At 45.3% G+C, this 17,522-nt stretch overlaps 1 protein-coding gene across 4 annotated transcripts; it reads left to right on the forward strand.

Annotated features, from left to right (window-relative positions):
• Positions 1–1,438: 1,438 nt before the first annotated feature.
• LOC103168207 (natural killer cells antigen CD94-like) lies at positions 1,439–14,805 on the forward strand. Of its 4 annotated transcripts, XR_003765576.2 has the most exons (7): positions 1,440–1,811; positions 9,028–9,129; positions 9,448–9,507; positions 10,857–11,011; positions 11,912–12,048; positions 13,091–13,194; positions 14,354–14,805. XR_003765576.2 is itself a non-coding variant. In XM_029081745.2 (6 exons), exons 2-6 carry the CDS (start codon positions 9,033–9,035, stop codon positions 14,472–14,474), a joined length of 537 nt encoding a protein of 178 aa, XP_028937578.1. In that variant the 5' UTR covers positions 1,447–1,811; positions 9,028–9,032; the 3' UTR covers positions 14,475–14,805. The 4 variants fall into 4 exon arrangements, 3 of the variants coding, with proteins under 3 accessions (XP_028937579.1, XP_028937580.1, XP_028937578.1); XM_029081745.2 differs by lacking the exon at positions 11,912–12,048 and having other exon boundaries at positions 1,447–1,811; XM_029081747.2 differs by lacking the exons at positions 11,912–12,048; positions 13,091–13,194 and having other exon boundaries at positions 1,443–1,811.
• Positions 14,806–17,522: the final 2,717 nt, after the last annotated feature.

A 17,522-nucleotide genomic window follows, 5' to 3' on the forward strand; every position in this document is an offset into this window, starting at 1 on the left:
CCGAATTTTGTAACTTGGAGTCCACTTCCACTAAACTCCTGTTGTTTCCTTCAAGAAGCCACAAGCAAAATTGCAGGCAGGCCTGTAAACAAATTCCACATCCCAACACCAGTTGTGGCACTTGAACCTCTGAGACCTGGAACTACCATGGAAGACACATCCAGTTTCAGGAAGAAAGCCATCAGCATCACCTCCACACCACAGCCCGCCTCATATGAGATGACCAGATTACAAGCCGTGGCCTGCGATACGATTCGCTACCAGCCATTCACCTTCTGTGCAGAGGATCGCTAAGAAGCACAGATGACATGGCTGGATGAATGGCTGAAGGGGCTACTCAAAAATGGCACGTTCAAGCCATATGAAGGAAATCACAACAAAAAGAATTACTAAAACACAATCTCCAACAACGGCATAAGAATGGACCAACAGAGAAGTGGAAAGTTCAGACCATGGGCAGCAAGAAGGAAAGGATTTGCCCTTTTGCAGCAGAGGCTTTGGGAATACGAGAACCCAAGAGGCAGCCTCAAAGACGGCCCGATTGTCCAAGCAGCAACCACATGATCATAGGAAGGGACTCTACTGAAATAACTTTCCTTGCGCGCCGTGGCTTCTTTTAGTGAAACAGGCAGTTAGTTGTTACATCAGTCTTGGATGCCATCCATTCTGGGGACATGACCAGCCAGTGGAGCTGATTCACAATGAGCACAATTACACCACCATGTAGGAGGCCAGGATGGGCTCCAATAAACTGTTGTTGGAGATTAGGTTCTGCTCTGCGCTAGGCAACAAAGCACACACAGGGAGACTCCACTCGATTGCAGAAAAACTGCACTCACCAGGCCCACAGAACACACCCGGCCCAGGGAACTCAAAAAATCATGGTGTTGCAATGGAGAAAGTGAGCTAGACATCTTTAAAATAGCAGAAATAAGAATCCACCATAGTTCTGGTCCAGGAATAGCATATTTTGTATACCCTTACTAGAAATGGTATGTGGACATTGAGAAGTTTCATGTCCTAGAGGATAAAGCACAGGCCCTGAAGTCAGAAATGCCTGGTTTCTAACCCCAGCTCCATCACTTGTCTGTCGTGGGACCTTGCACGAGTGAATTCACTTCACTGTGCCTCAGTTCCCTCCTGTGCAAAATGTGGATTGAGACTGTGAGGCCACACAGGACAGGGACTGTGTCTCTTTGCTTGTACACCTCCCAGCAATTAGTACAGTGCCTGGCACAGAGTATTTAAAAAATACCATAATAATATCTAGTATTATTATGATTGATAATAATGAAATGGGGATTAAGATCGTTAGTCCCATGTGGGACTGATTAACTTGAATCTCCCCCATCACTTAACGCAGTCCGTGGCACAGAGTGAGTGCCTAACAGACACCATTCAAAAAATAATACTGGGAAACGACTGGACTCCAGACCTCTTCTGAAGACGGTTGCACAGAACCTCTCCATTATCAACATCTGCCATTAGACAGTTGCCATGAAGTCAGTAGCTCAGAGAGATGAAAGACCCTTGAGCTTTGAGCAAATACTGTAGATAGACTACACTTCAAACCAGTTACAGTGTGAGGGCTTCCTGTGTGTTCCTTTTGGAGGTTTGTGCAGTGAAGTTATGTTCCACCCTCAGTTCGTTCTGAACGACCGTTATCGACTCACCAGATCTGCAATGTTTCTCACTGAGTTTCTGCCCGGGTGTCATCGAGTTGGTTGCCTTTTTCAGTTTCTCATCCCTCCCTTGGTCTCCGGGCCCTGCATCCTATGCCAAAGACACTGGAAAATAGCTTCCCGGAACAGGTATTTGCATTTTTTCATTGATCTCTCAGTTTGAGAAAAGAGGGGAAAATCTAATTTAAAGGCCTGTTCAAATCTAGGCCAAGTTTTCACCTGACTTGTCTATTATGGGATTGGAGATGGATTGTTTAGGAATGTTTGGGATGGTAATAATAATGATAATATTGGCATTTGCTAAGCGCTTACTATGTGTCAAGCACTGTTCTATCCCCTGGGGTAGATAGAAGGTAAACGGGTGGTCCCACATAAGGCTCACAATCTTGATCCTCATTTACAGATGAGGTAACTGAGGGACAGAGAGGTTAAGTGACTTGCCCAAGGTCACACAGCTGACAAGTGGTGGTGCCGGGATTAGAACCCATTAGAACCTCTGACTCCCAAGCCCAGGCTCTTTCCACTGAGCCATTTGCTTGTATCTATCCCAGTGCTTAGAACAGTGCCTGACACATAGTAAGTGCTTAACAAATACCATAATTATTATTTTTATTATAATTGTTGGCATTCAGTACTAGGTGTATTTAACATCACAACTTCTATCTCACTGATATCCTGAATACTCTGCAGTATGAAAAATGTCATTTTCTGCAAGGTTATTTCCAGCTCCTAATATCTCAAATATACTTAAAACTTCTCATATTTTTTTCTATTCCTTACTCCTAATCTGTATTAACAATCCCACGACTAATCAGAGCTGCTTTCAAATTTCTCCCAAGACCACAACCCATACTGATCAATCGATGGCATTTATTGGACTCTTACAATTAGCAGAGCGCTTTTATAATAATAATAATGATGGCATTTAAGTGCTTACTATGTGCCAAGCTCTATTCTCTGCGCTGTAGGGGATAGAATGTAATTAGATTGTCCCACATGGAGTTCACAGCCTTAGTCCTCATTTTCCAAATGAGGTAACTGAGGCACAGAGAAGTTAAGAGACTTGCCCAAAGTCACGTTGCTGACAAGCAGTGGAGCTGGGATTAGAATACATGACCGCTGATTCCCAAGCCCGGGCTCTTTTCATTGAGTCACGCTCCTTCTCTTCGTACTTTACTAAGGTCTTGTTATATAGTACAACATGTTCATTTCTCGCTCATGGTGATTTTGTAGGTTTGGTGGGGAGAAAGACATGAATAGACAATAAATTACTGTTGGGTACACAAGTGCTGTTGGGCTGAGGGTGGAGAGAATACCAAGGGCCCAAAAAATGTAGCTTTAAGTTCATAGAAAAAGGAACACCACTTCATTATTTATTTCTACATTTCCCTCATCCATTCAATTAATTTTTCAGATCATTTCACTGGAAGTATTTTTAAGTTCCAGAGTGAAAACTCTGCAGGCAGGGGATGTGTCTCTTTCTTTTGTTGTACCTCCCCAAAGGTTTAGACCCATGCATTAGATCTAGTGAGTAGCAAAACGTGTTTTATTTCTACCTTGGTTTGGGGGAACAACTAAGGAGAGTTGTGAGCAGCAGGCTAATTTTAGCTCCCCCTGCCTCGTAAGTGGGTCACTGTGCCTTGAGAGCATATTGAAAAAACTGAGAAAATTTGATATGGTAGAAGGCAGGGAGGAATACCTTTCCTGGAAATGCCATTTTAGCATTGATTCTTACCCAGTGGATTTCATTTTTGAAGTGGAACCTCTCAAAAATGTATTGTTATAAACCATTGGATTGACTAGTGATTTACCAATCAATCAATTCATTCTGTCAACCATCTTTATTAAGTGCTCACAGTGTTCAGAACACTGCACTAAACACTTGGGAAAGTACAATACAGCTATAAAGAGTGACAGTGAGCTCACATTCCCAAAAAGGGGAGACAGACATCAATACAAGTAGACATCAATATAAAAAAAATTACAATCAATGGTCTTTATTGAGCATTTACTATGCTCAGAGTACTGTACTAAGCAAAAAGAAGAGTAAAATACAACATGCATCCATGGATACGTTCTCTGCCCATATTGAGTCTGTTGTGGGATGATACTGTCTCTCTTTATTGCTGTTTTGTACCTCTTTCCAAGTATTTAGTATGGTGCTCTGAACACAGAAAGCATCCAATAGATGGAAATAAATGAATGAATAAATGAGCATACAGTCTCAATCATATTTATGGAGTGCTCACTGATCACACGGCACTGTCCCAAGCGCTGGGGAGAGTTGGAAGATATGGTAATCGGAATAACCGTCCCCTGCCCACGATAAGTTTATAGTCTGAGGTGAAGATCAACATTAATGTGAATAGATGAATTGCGGTTATAAACCTAATCAATTAATCTTATTTAATGTGCACTTACCATGTGCAGAGCACTGTACTACGCACTTGGAAGACGACAATACAATAGAGTTTGCAGACATATTACCTGCCCATAGTGAGTTTAGCGACTGCGGGCCATGGGGTGGGGGACAGACATCGTTTGAGCTCAATATTTTACAGATATGTACCTAAGTCCTGTGGGGGAGAGGGTGAAGTGAAGAAAGGGAGCAAATCTGAGTATAAGGGTGATGCAGAAGGGGGTAGGAAAAGAAGTTATGAAGGCTTAATCAGGGAAGGTCTCTTGGAGGGGACATGCTTTCAGTAAATAATAATGTTGGTATTTGTGTAAGCGCTTACTATGTGCACAGCACTGTTCTAAGCGCTGGGGGAGACACGGGGGAATCAGGTTGTCCCACATGGGGCTCACAGTCTTAATCCCCATTTTACAGATGAGGTAACTGAGGCCCAGAGAAGTTAAGTGACTTGCCCACAGTCACACAGCTGACAGTGGCAGAGCTGGGATTTGAACTCATGACCTCTGACTCCAAAGCCCATGCTCTTTCCACTGAGCCACGCTGCTTCTCTAAATCTTTAAAGGTGTAGTGAGAGGTGGTCTGTCGGATATGAAGAGGGAGAACATTCCAGTCCAGAGGTTGCAAGTGGGTGAAGAGAAGGGGGTGAGAGAGATAGACGAATCTGAGGTACCGTGAGTAGGTTGGCATGGGGAGAGCAGAGTGTGCGCATAGGCTTGTAGCAGGAAAGTAATAATAATGTTACTAATTGTTAAGTGCTTACTATGTGCAGAGCACCGTTCAAAGCGCTGGGGTAGATACAGGGTAATCAGGTTGTCCCACGTGAGGCTCACAATCTTAATCCCCATTTTACAGATGAGGGAACTGAGGGACAGAGAAGTTAAGTGACTTGCCCACAGTCACACAGCTGACAAGTGGCAGAGTCGGAATTCGAAGCCATGACCTCTGACTCTCAAGACAGTACTCATTCCACTGAGCCTAGGGTGGCAAGGGGCAAGGTGACTGCAAGTTTTAAATCCTGTGGTAAAGTGTTCGTCTTTTGAGGCATAGGTTGGATGGGCAACCAACCTATGGAAGTTCTTGAAGTGTAGGAGATGTTCCTGAAGTGTAGGGCGATGTGGATTGAACCAATTTGTAGAAAAGTGATCAGGGCAGCTGAGTGAAGGTTGGGATGGAGTGTAGAGAGACAGGAGGCAGGAAGATCAGCAAGGGGCCAATTCAGTAATTAAGGGAGTACAGGATAAGTGCTTGGATTAAGGTGATAGCAATTTGGACAGAGAGAATTACTGACTATATGAGAGTTGAATGAAAGACACGAGTTGAGGATAACCTCGAGACTATGGGTTTGGGGGACAAGGAGTATGGCGGTGCTGTCTACCGTGATGGAAAATTCAAGCAGGAGGAAGGGGTTTGGGTGGGAATATGAGTTCTGTTTTGGACATGAAATGTTTGAGATGGGAGGGACACCCGAGTATTAATGTTGTGAAGGCAGGAGGAAATACAAGACTGTAGAGAAGAAGAGAGATCAAGGCTGGGGGTGTAGATTGGGGAATCATCTACACTGAGATGGTAGTTGGAGCGACGTGGGTGTAAATGAGTTCTGCAACGGAGTGGGCGTTTATGAAGAATAGAAAGGGACCTAGAACAGAACTCTGAGAGACTTTCACAGTTAGTGGGTTGGAGCCAGAGGAGGAGCACATGAAAGAGGTGGAATATGAGTGGCTGGAGTGACAGGAGCAGACTAAGGAAAGACAACATCAGTGAAGAAAACGTCAGTGAAGAAACACCAGATTAGGTTTCCAGGAGAACGGGGTGTCTAACAGTGTTGAAGGCAGCTGAGAGATCGAGGTTGCTTAAAGGCCGTTGGATCTGGCAAGAAGGAGACGGCCATTAACTTGGAGAGGGCGATTTTGGTGGAGTGAAGTGAGTGGAAAACAAGAGAGAAAATCGGAGGAAAGGAAGTAGAGGCAAGTGTAGGCAACTCTCAAGGAGTTGGTAGAGGAAAGTTGGCAGGAGATGGGATGATGACTCGAAGGAGCGGTAAGGTCAAGGGAGGGTCGTTTAGGCTAAGGGAGACATGAGGACATTTGAAAGCAGTGGGGAAGAAATCACCGGAGAGTGAAGATAGCGAAGACAGTCGTCAGGGAAGGAGCAAGTGTTTTGGTAAGATGTAGAGGGATGAGGTCAGAGGCAGAGATGGAAGGGGTGGATTTTGAGAGGAGGCAGGTGATCTCCTCATGAGATACTGCTGGGAAAGATGGGAGGAACAGTCGAAGAGGGGACAATAGGAGAGAGGGCCCGGAGAGGAGCCGGGGAGATTGTAGGGAGATCACGACGGAGGTTTCAGTTTTCTCAATAAAGTATGTGGCCTGGTTATTATGTGGTCGGGGGAGTGAGGAGTGAGTTAAACCTCTGAATAATAGTAAAATTAATCATGCTGTTTGTTAAGTGCTTACTATGTGCCAGGCACTGTTCCAAGTGCTGGGGTAGATAAAAGGTAATCAGGTTGCTCCAAGTCCCCGGCCCATGTGGGGCTCACTTTCTTAATCCCCATTTTACGGATGAGGTAACTGAGGGCTCACTTTCTTAATCCCCATTTTATGGATGAGGTAACTGAGGCCTGGAGATGTGAAGTCACACAGCAGATAAGTGGCAGATTAGAACCTGTGACTTTCTGACTGCCAGGCCCAGGCTCTATCCACCCTGCCAGGCTGCTTCTCTACTGGCCAGGGAAATATGCCTGGGCATTATTCATTCATTCTTTCCATCAGTCATATTAAGAGTTTACAGTGTGCAGAGCACTGCGCTAAGCGCTTGGCCAAGCACACTATGGCAATAAACAGACATATTCCCTTCCCACAACAAGATTACAGTCTAGAGTAGGGGGAGACAGACGTTAATATGCATATATAAATGAAAGATACATACTAAGTCCTGTGAGACTTGGAGAGGGAAAGGACAAAATGGGAGAGGCAGGGCGACGCAAAAGGGAGAGGGAGGTTTAGTCAAGGAAGTCCTTTAGGATGAGGAATTCCTTCAGTAAGGGTTTGAAGTGGGGGCAGAGTAACTATCCGTTGGATTTGAGGAAGGAACACGTTTCAGGCCAGAGGTAGGACGTGGGCAAAGGGCGATGCGGTGAGAGAAATGAGATCGTGGCACGGTAATAAGATTAGCATCAGAGGAGCGAAGTGTGTGGGCAGGGTTGTAGTGGGAGAGTAGTGAGGTGAGGTAGGAGGGGGAAAGGTGATTGAGGGCTCTAAAGCCAGCGGTGAGAAGTTTCTGTTTGATGCGGAGGTGGATGGGCCACCATTGGGGCTCTTTGAAGAGTGGGGTGACATGTCCTGAACGTTTTTGTAGAAAAATGATCCGGGCAGCAGAGTGAAGGATGGGCTGGAGTGGAGAGAGGCAGGAGGCAGGGAGGTCAGTGAGGAGGCTGAGAAAGTAACTGAGGAGGGATAAGACAAGGGATGGTTAATGTGAGAGTCTGGATGGAGAGGAGATGGAGGATTTTAGCAATGTTGTGAAGGTGCAATGGGTCACTACCAGGTCTACTTGTCTGTGATGGTTCACTGCCTCTTAGATTTTTCAAACTGACCCCCTCCGCACCACATACTCACCAAGATTTTTCCTATTTTGGACATCTGTCACCGGCAGAGCTGAGTGAGCAGCATGTGGCCTATAAAAAATGGAACCATATCAGGAGTTGAAGGGTAGACGTGTAAGTGTGAAGAAAGAAGGTCTAGCCTGTTGGAAACGTATGATAATAGAGATGATGAGATTGATTAGAATGATTAGAGAAACAACATGGCTAGAGAAGCAGTGTGGCTCAGTGGAAAGTGGAGGGGCTTGGGAGGCAGAGGTCATGGGTTCGAATCCTAGCTCTGCCACTTGTCAGCTGTGTGACTGTGGGCAAGTCACTTAACTTCTCTGGGCCTCAGTTACCTCATCTGTAAAATGGGGATTAAGACTGTGAGCCTCACGTGGGACAACCTGATTCCCCCGTGTCTCCCCCAGCGCTTAGAACAGTGCTCTGCACATAGTAAGCACTTAACATATACCAACATTATTATAATGGTAATAACTGTGATACTAGTTAAGTTCTCATTACATTCTAAGGGCCTAGTACAGTGCTCTGCACATAGTAAACGCTCAATAAATACTATCAAACGAATGAATGAATCTCTATCACTCTGCCATTCACTAGGCTAGTCCTTGCCCACATGGGGGTACAAGTCTAAGTTGGGAGAGGGAAAACTGGTATTAAATCCCCATTTAACAGATGAGGATACTGAGCCACAGAGAAATTCAGTGAGTTGCCCGAGTTTGAACAGCATGCGAGTGGTGGGGCTTGGATGGGAACCCAGGTCTCCCGATTTCCAGGTCCGTGTTCTGTAGACTCAGACGCACGGCCAGGACTTTGACTCCGGATCCATGAATTCCTGATATCTTAGTGATACTAAATTCAACATGCAATCATTTCTCGCGCCACTGACTTCCTTGGACATTATAAATGAATTGAGCAGAGGGGAGGACAAAGTTGATAAACATTCCCAATGGTACTTTGTCTTAAAAAATACATGTGGCTACTGGCTCCCTGGAAAGTCAGACTTTCTCAACGGCATAAGATTCCAAGAATCCTTGTTGGATTCCCATCAGTATATATTATCGGTCCCTAAATCCCAGTTCAAGGTGTCCTTTGTCCTTGAGGGGGCATTGAGGTTGTTAATCATGGAATGTCTCAGCAAGCCCCAAAGAGTAACAACAACCTATCAGTGGAAGGAGAGTGGAGAAGAGAAGAAGAGGCTCCAGGTTTGGGAAACCCTCACTGTCATCCCTAACTGGTGATGCCTGCCATTTTGGTCCCAGTGAAGAGGAAGGGTGGCACCTTCTTCCTCTCGCTCTGCTTACCGTGTCCCTTTCCCTTTTTGCCAGATTCCATGTCAACTTCCTGGCGACTCCTGGCCGGGACTCTGGGCATCCTGGCCCTGGCCCTCTTAGCGTCTGTGCTAGCACTGGGGATCCTCATAACGAACTGTAAGTAACATCTGGATGAAACAAAACAATGTCCTGCTCCGGAATAGGTCCATGAAACAGCTACTTTCCCCCCCTCTGAAATAGCAGGTAGATTGATTTATTCATTCAATTAGATTTATTGAGCTCCTACATTGGGTAACACACTGTACTAAACACTTGAGAGAGTATAGTATACCGATAAACAGGAACCTTCCCTTCCCGCAGTGAGCTCACATTCTAGAATAGATGATGCCGTTTATCCACTTTCTCCTCATCTTATTTTAATTATCCTTATAGGAACAATGATAGTAAATAATAAAATCTTGGTCATGTTTTTAGACTCTTCTGGCCAAGGACCCGAGAGCCCTTTTTCAGTTCCCAACACCACAACTCAAAAAGGTAAGTGATACAACCTTCTCTTCTCTCATTTTCCAACTCAACTAGAGAAACTTTCAAATTAAACCCACTTTTTTTATCCTTGACCAGATCTGCCAGAGCAATTGTGAAAAGGAAACTAATCTCCTGGAGGAGATTCTATTGGCCTCACTTTATGAAACAAGAAATACGCTAATAGAGCAAAAACCAAATGAACATAGACAAATAATGCTTCTGTGCCTTTTCTGGTCCCAGAGTTGAAGCCCATCCCTTATATGTAGGCAGGGAGGTGAAGGAAAGAAGATCGAAAAACTGTGGGCATGTAGCAAGATACGTCCAGATGGTGTGGAAGAGAATCATGGTCATGAATCCTTTCTACTACAAGACCTCCCCAAATGTTTAAGATCCCATCATTGGTGTATCATATTTGAAAAAGAAGGGTCAATTTAAATGACGATGATCATTTAGCATAATAAAAGCACGTCCGGAAGTCAGTAGCCCAATTCTGACACTGGTTTTGGTGTGTCCTGAGGAAAATTACTTAATTCATTCAATTGTATTTATTAAATGCTTACTATGTGCAGAGCACTAAACTAAGCGCTTGGGAAAGTCCACTACAACAATAAAGAGTCATGATCCCTGCCTGCAATAAAAACCCAGTCTGGGGGTCAGGGGAGACAGACATCAATAGAAATAAATGAAATTACAGATATATGCATAAGCACTGTGGGGCTGAGAGGGGGGTGAAGAGCAAAGGGAGAATGTCAGGGCAACACAGAGGGGAGTGGGAGATGAGGAAAAGTGGGACTCTTCAAATTTTCGGTGGAATTGGTTGAGTGATTGTATTAAAGTGGTAGTACGGATTGAGAGGAAAGGGTGGGTTTTTGTGATGTTGTGAAGGTGGGACCGACAGGATTTGGTGATGGATTGAATTTGTCGATTAAATGACAGAGAGGAGTCAAAGATGATGCCCAAGTTATGGGTTTGTGAGACAGGAAGGATGGTGGCAGGATCTACAGTGATGGGAAAGTCAAGGAGGAGGTCAGGGTTCGCGTGGGAGGATAAGGAGCTCTGTTTTGGACATGTTAAGTTTGAGTTGATGGGAGGACAGCCAAGCAAAGATGTTGTTGAAGAAAGGAGGAGACACGAGCCTGGAGAGAGGGAGAGAGATCACGGAAAGAGATGTAATCCTATTATGCCGCAGTTTCTTCATCAATAAAATGAAGATAATAATCCCTGCCTCTCCCCTCATTTGCAAGGATGCTGCCAGGGCGTAAGAACCAAATTGAAACGGAAGGCTTGGAAATATTGACCTGCTATGAAATTACAAAATGGAGTTACCTGGTTGATAATTCCCTCTTTTCTATTTCTAGGCTGCTACTCTGGCTCTTGCCCAGAGAACTGGATCTGGAACAGAGGGAACTGTTATTACCTTTCTAGAGAAGTCAAGACTTGGCCAGGGAGTCAAAATGCTTGTCAAAGTATGAATTCCAGTCTCCTGAAGATAGAAGACAGGGAGGAGTTGCAAGTGCGTTCTCTCATATTTTAATTTCTAATAGTTATTTTGGGGGGGTAAAATAATGGATACTTATGCTGTTTGTTGCAGAATCTTATTAGTAGTAGTAGTATAATAGTACTTGTTAAGCCCTTACTATCTGCCAGGCACTGTTCTCAGCGTTGAGGTAGATACAAATTTAAAAGGTTGGACTTGACCCACATGGGGCTCACACTCTTGATCCCCATTTTACGGATGAGGCAAATGAGGCCCAGAGAGGTTAAGTCATTTGCCCAAGGTCACACAGGACACATGTTGTGGAGCTTGAATTAGAGCCCGGGTCTTTCTGACTGGGAGGCCCATGCTCTATCCACTAAACCATTTTGCTTCTCATAATAATAATAATAATGATGGTATTTATCAAGCACTTACTATGTGCCAAGCACTGTTCTAAGCACTGGGGTAGAAACAAGGTTACCAGGTTGTCCCACGTGGGGCTCACAGTCTTAGTCCCCATTTTACAGGTGAGTTAACTGAGGCAGAGACCAGTGAGGTGACTTGCCCAAAGTCAAACAGTGGCAGAGTTGGAATTCAAACCCATGATCTCTGACTCCCAAGCCCGGTCTCTTGCCGCTAGGCCATGCTAGGCACACTGCTTTACCGAGCGCTTACAGTGCACAGAACACTACACTGAGCTCTTGGGAGAAAGAAATATAACAATGTGACAGAGACATTCTCAATTTTTGACACTTCCGATCCTTCCGCTGAGCAGCCGGTTAACAGTGGGTTGGTTCATAAAACTACCAAGAAGGTGCCAGTTCCCAGGTAAAGAAAGAGAGAGAAATCTTTGTCCTTCACACGTAACAGAGGGATAGTTTAAGAATCAGTGAAACAATGGGAAGGGTGACTTAATTCACATTAATCTTCCCATAGGGAAGGCTGGCTTTGCCGGCAATAATTGTGAGGCACTGAAGATATTGCCCTAAAAACATGGAGCATGATGAGAACCGAAGACTACTCACATCGATGATCAGATTTGGCTATCCTTCTTCCTTCTGCTCCTACTAATTGTCAGTATGGTTTGTATGTCTACTGCATACAATAGGTTAAAGAACATAAACATTGTTTCTCTTTGACTTAGGAGCTTATTATAGATCTCTCTATTGGTAAAATTCAATAAATACCACGGATTGACTGATGAATGGAGAATCACTGCGAAGAGTAGCCCAGGGTCCAAGAGTGTAGGGGGTCTGATATACCCTGGGGAAGCCAAGGGTGAGGTAAAGAGCAGAACCTGAGGATGATTCTGGGAAATTGTGTTCCTCTGCCTCCTCCTCCCCCTAATAATCATTATTATGATGATAATATTAATAAAAAGAATTATAGTGTTTACCGAGCATTTACTATGTGTGAAGCCCTATATGAAGAGTTAGGGTATATACTAAGAGAAGGAGAGTGGCTTAGTGGAAAGAGCACAGGATTGGGAGTCAGAGGACCCGGGTTCTAATCCTGGCTCCACCACTTTGTCTACTGTGTAACCTTGGGCAAGGCACTTCACTGTTCTGTGCCTCAGTTACTTCATCTGGAAAATGGAAATTCAAACTGTGAGCACTATGAGGGACAGGGACTGTGTCTAATCTGATTATTTTGAATCTACCCCAGCCTGGCACCTAAAACGCGCTAAACAGATGCCATAATCGTTATTATTATAATAATAACGTAGGCGCAGAGAAGTTTAAAGACTTACCCAAGATCATTCAGCAGACCTGTGGTGGAACTGGGCTTAATATCCAAGTCCTTCTGACCCCCAGGCCTGGGATCCATCCACTAGGCCACACTACTCAATCATTCTTAGTGAAGTTGCTGTCTTTATAAGGTTTATATATGATTACTTTTTGTTCTGCCCAAAGTATGTCTGTGTCATTGCTTCTTCTCGCCATGAATGGAACGTTCCTGAAGGAAATGGTTTGTGTCTTCAGTTGTCCGAGGCTGAAGGCAATTTGATGGTTATTTAGAGCTTTTACCCGACCGATATCCTCTTGAAATGCCCTGTTGCCATGAAAGAGAATGACTGGAAATATGTCTCCATGGTTTGGTTGTGGTTCCACCCAGGATTTTCTGAAACTTTTGAAGACTTATTACTGGATTGGACTGTCTCGGACTGGCTCTGATGGACCCTGGCTATGGGAGGACGGAGCTGGTCTTTCCCATGACCTGTAAGTTTATGTCCCTTGTGGCAATTTGTCACTGACTCTGCTCTATGGGCGACTCTCCCATCTGAATAAAGGAGGAGGGCAGGAACCTCAATACAGAATTTAGGGACTTTTATATGAGTATAGCAGGATAACAACTTCGAGTCCAACCCTCCACTTTCCATCTGTGTCACAGAAAGAGAAAAGACTATGTTTCTTTTTACTCAGCTATGAGGGAGGACACATCTTATCTCATGTGTTTTCTCTCATTTCTCTGGACTTCAGTAATAAAGCAAATCCTTGTCCATTCACTGGTTGTGTTTTAGTATTTACCTGATAGAAAATAAGTGGATAGATGGACAGTCCCAGATGCTTATTATGAATTCAGGGTTATAACAGTCTTCAGTTGCACAGACCTCTCACCATAGATCATATGACTTTAACTCGAAACAAGATTTCAGTGTTATTTAATCAGTTTAGACTGGGACTTCCAATCCCCCTATTAAACCTATGACTTATGCATCATCTTGTGAAAATGGACATATCTTTAATCTAACCAATACATTTTGGGGGAATCACTTAACTTCCTCTGTTGGAAAATATGTGAGAAAATGGACCTCTCTAGTTTCTCATTACAAAATCAGGGATGTCACCCTGATGTCTCTCGGTTACTTAGCCCGCTAACCACAGATCATGCCAATTTAATTCATAATAAGATTTCAATGTTATTTAAATAGTTTGGGCCGGGACTCTCAACCCCCTTAGAAAGCCAAAGATGACACCTTAGTCTCATCTTGGGAAAGGGTTCATATATTTGATCCAACCAACTTTTTTCTTGGAATAATCTGCCTTCTTCTCTCTTTAATGATTTAAAATGGATTCCTCTGATTCAGGAAATGCATCCCAACCCATACCCAAATACGATCCTATTTCACAAACAATTCCTCAGATCCATCAACTAATAAGAAAATTAGATACCAGAACACAGATAAAAACATCCCTAGCGCACAGTGATTAGAAACTAAGATTAGAAATTCAACATTCTGGCCTCTGCTCCAGTTTTCCTTACAAATTATTTCCTGCCGACTGTACCTCTATTTCTGTATTTCGAAGGTTATGTAGCTTTATGCAGCTCAGGTGTATTTGAAAAGGGCTTCTAAATATTTTGTCTCTTTCTTTGCAGGTCTGTGCAAGACATTTTCTCTAATGGATGGTGTGCGAATTATTATGCACAGCGAAATGAATTTTCATCAGAAGATTGTCTCTGGTCATTTTCTTATATTTGTGAGCTAAGAGCTATATAGACTTAAAAATGCTTACCTTGAAATAATGTTATGAAACAATCACATTTCAGGACATCCTTTAAGGTTTCAAAGCCTGCCTTTTTCTTGAAGTGTATATTTTAGAGAGTAACGTGCAGGTCAGTGGACTATTACTGTACAGAGATGGGAGAAAGAGAAGTTATTCCCATGGAGGAATGACTGAGAGGACCTGCCAAATTACCCACTGCTGGAGTTATTCTCCAGCTAACGAGAGCTTCCTCTGAAATGCTGTCCCTTGCAAATTTATTCATGAAGAATGTATGTAAAATATTATTACCTTGATATCGTAATAAACAGGAAAGTGGACACACTTGTTTAGAGTTCACTAGTTCTTTGCAAGTAATAATAATGATAATACTAATGAATATCATCTGTTAAGTGTTTAGTATGTGCCAAACGTTCTTCTAAGCAACGAGGTAGCTACAGGTAATTGGCTTCAGCACGGTCTCGGTCATTTCATTCATTCATTCAATAGCATTTATTGAGCGCTTACTATGTGCAGAGCACTGTACTAAGTGCTTGGAATGAACAAGTCGGCAACAGATAGAGACAGTCCCTGCCGTTTGACGGGCTTACAGTCTAATCGGGGGAAACGAACAGACAAGAACAATGGCAATAAATAGAGTCAAGGGGAAGAACATCTCGTAAAAACAATGGCAACTAAATAGAATCAAGGCAATGTACAATTCATTAACAAAATAAATAGGGTAATGGAAATATATACAGTTGAGCGGACGAGTACAGTGCTGTGGGGATGGGAAGGGAGAGGTGGAGGAGCAGAGGGAAAGGGGGAAAAGAGGGTTTAGCTGTGGAGAGGTAAAGGGGGGGTGGTCGAGGGAGTAGAGGGAGAAGAGGAGCTCAGTCTGGGAACGCCTCTTGGAGGAGGTGAGTTTTAAATAGGGTTTTGAAGAGGGGAAGAGAATCAGTTTGGCGGAGGTGAGGAGGGAGGGCGTTCCAGGATCACGGGAGGACGTGGCCCAGGGGTCGACGGCGGGATAGGCAAGACCGAGGGACGGTGAGGAGGTGGGCGGCAGAGGAGCGGAGCGTGCAGGGTGGGCGGTAGAAAGAGAGAAGGGAGGAGAGGTAGGGAGGGGCAAGGTGATGGAGAGCCTTGAAGCCTAGAGTGAGGAGTTTTTGTTTGGAGCGGAGGTTTATAGGCAACCACTGGAGGTGTTTAAGAAGGGGAGTGACATGCCCAGATCGTTTCGGCAGGAAGATGAGCCGGGCAGCGGATTGAAGAATAGACTGGAGCGGGGTGAGAGAGGAGGAAGGGAGGTCAGAGAGAAGGCTGACACAGTAGTCTAGCCGGGATATAACGAGAGCCTGTAGCAGTAAGGTAGCCGTTTGGGTGGAGAGGAAAGGGCAGATCTTGGCAATATTGTAGAGGTGAAACGGGCAGGTCTTGGTAACGGATAGGATGTGTGGGGTGAACGAGAGAGACGAGTCAAGGATGACACCGAGATCGCGGGCCTGAGAGACGGGAAGGATGGTTGTGCCATCCACAGTGATAGAGAAGTCTGGGAGAGGACCGGGTTTGGGAGGGAAGATGAGGAGCTCAGTCTTGCTCATGTTTTTAGGTGGTGGGCCAACATCCAGGTGGAGACGTCCTGGAGGCAGGAGGAGATGCGAGCCTGAAGGGAGGGGGAGAGGACGGGGCAGAGATGTAGATCTGCGTGTCATCTGCGTAGAGATGGTAGTCAAAGCCGTGAGAGCGAATGAGTTCACCGAGGGAGTGAGTGTAAATGGAGAACAGAAGAGGGCCAAGAACTGACCCTTGAGGAACTCCAACAGTTAAAGGATGGGAGGGGGAGGAGGCACCAGCGAAGGAGACCGAGAATGACCGGCCAGAGAGGTAAGAGGAGAACCAGGAGAGGACGGAGTCCGTGAAGCCAAGGTGAGATAAGGTATGGAGGAGGAGGGGATGGTTGACAGTGTCAATGGCAGCAGAGAGGTCAAGGAGGATTAGAATGGAGTAGGAGCGATTGAATTTGGCAAGAAGGAGGTCATGGGTGACCTTAGAGAGAGCAGTCTCGGTAGAGTGGAGGGGACGGAAGCCAGATTGGAGGGGGTCTAGGAGAGAATGGGAGTTAAGGAATTCTAAGCATCGACTGTAGGCGACCCGTTCTAGGATTTTGGAAAGGAAGGGTAGTAGGGAGATAGGGCGATAACTGGAGGGGGACGTGGGGTCAAGAGCGGGTTTTTTTAGGATGGGGGAGACGTGGGCATGTTTGAAGGCAGCGGGGAAGGAGCCATTGGAGATTGAGTGGTTAAAAATAGAAGTTGAGGAAGGGAGGAGGGCAGGGGCGATGGTTTTAATAAGGTGAGAGGGAATGGGGTCCAAGGCGCAGGTAGAGGGGGTGGCACTTGAGAGGAGGGAGGAGATCTTCTCTGAGGATACTGCAGGGAAGGATGGGAAAGTAGGGGAGAGGGTTGGAGGGGGGGAGGGGAGAGGCGGAGGGGTGACTTTGGGGAGCTCAGACCTGATCGTGTTGATTTTCGTGAGGAAATAGGTGGCCAGATCATTGGGGGTGAGAGATGGGGGAGGGGGAGGAACAGGGGGCCTAAGGAGAGAGTTAAAGGTCCGGAACAATCGGCGGGGGTGACGGGCATGGGTGTCGATGAGGGAGGAGAAGAAGTTTTGCCTGGCGGAGGAGAGGGCAGAGTTAAGGCAGGAAAGGATAAATTTGAAGTGTGTGAGGTCGCCTTGGTGCTTGGACTTTCGCCAGCAGCGCTCAGCAGCTCGAGCATAGGAGCGTAGGAGGCGGACGGAGGAGGTGATCCAGGGCTGTGGGTTAGTGGAGCGAGAGCGGCAGAGGGAAAGGGGGGCGAGAGAGTCGAGATGAGTAGAGAGGGTGGAGTTGAGAGCAGAGACCTGATCATCGAGAGTGGGAAGTGAGGACAGGGCAGCAAGGTGAGGAGAGATGCCTTTGGAAAGACGGATGGGATCAAGAGAGCGGAGGTCTCTGTGGGGGAATAGCAAAGATTTGCAGGGGGAGGGAGTGTGAAAGATGAGGCAGGTGAGAAGGTTAT

Source organism: Ornithorhynchus anatinus, chromosome 17, assembly GCF_004115215.2.
Source record: "Ornithorhynchus anatinus isolate Pmale09 chromosome 17, mOrnAna1.pri.v4, whole genome shotgun sequence".
Lineage (NCBI taxonomy): Eukaryota > Metazoa > Chordata > Mammalia > Monotremata > Ornithorhynchidae > Ornithorhynchus > Ornithorhynchus anatinus.

Excerpts from the sequence above, each read along its gene's own strand:
- LOC103168207 (XM_029081745.2), top strand. The coding sequence starts at position 9,033 with ATGTCAACTTCCTGGCGACTCCTGGCCGGGACTCTGGGCATCCTGGCC. Across the intron at positions 9,130-9,447 it reads GGGGATCCTCATAACGAACT|ACTCTTCTGGCCAAGGACCC; the intron begins GTAAGTAACATC and ends TCATGTTTTTAG. Across the intron at positions 11,012-13,090 it reads AAGACAGGGAGGAGTTGCAA|GATTTTCTGAAACTTTTGAA; the intron begins GTGCGTTCTCTC and ends GGTTCCACCCAG.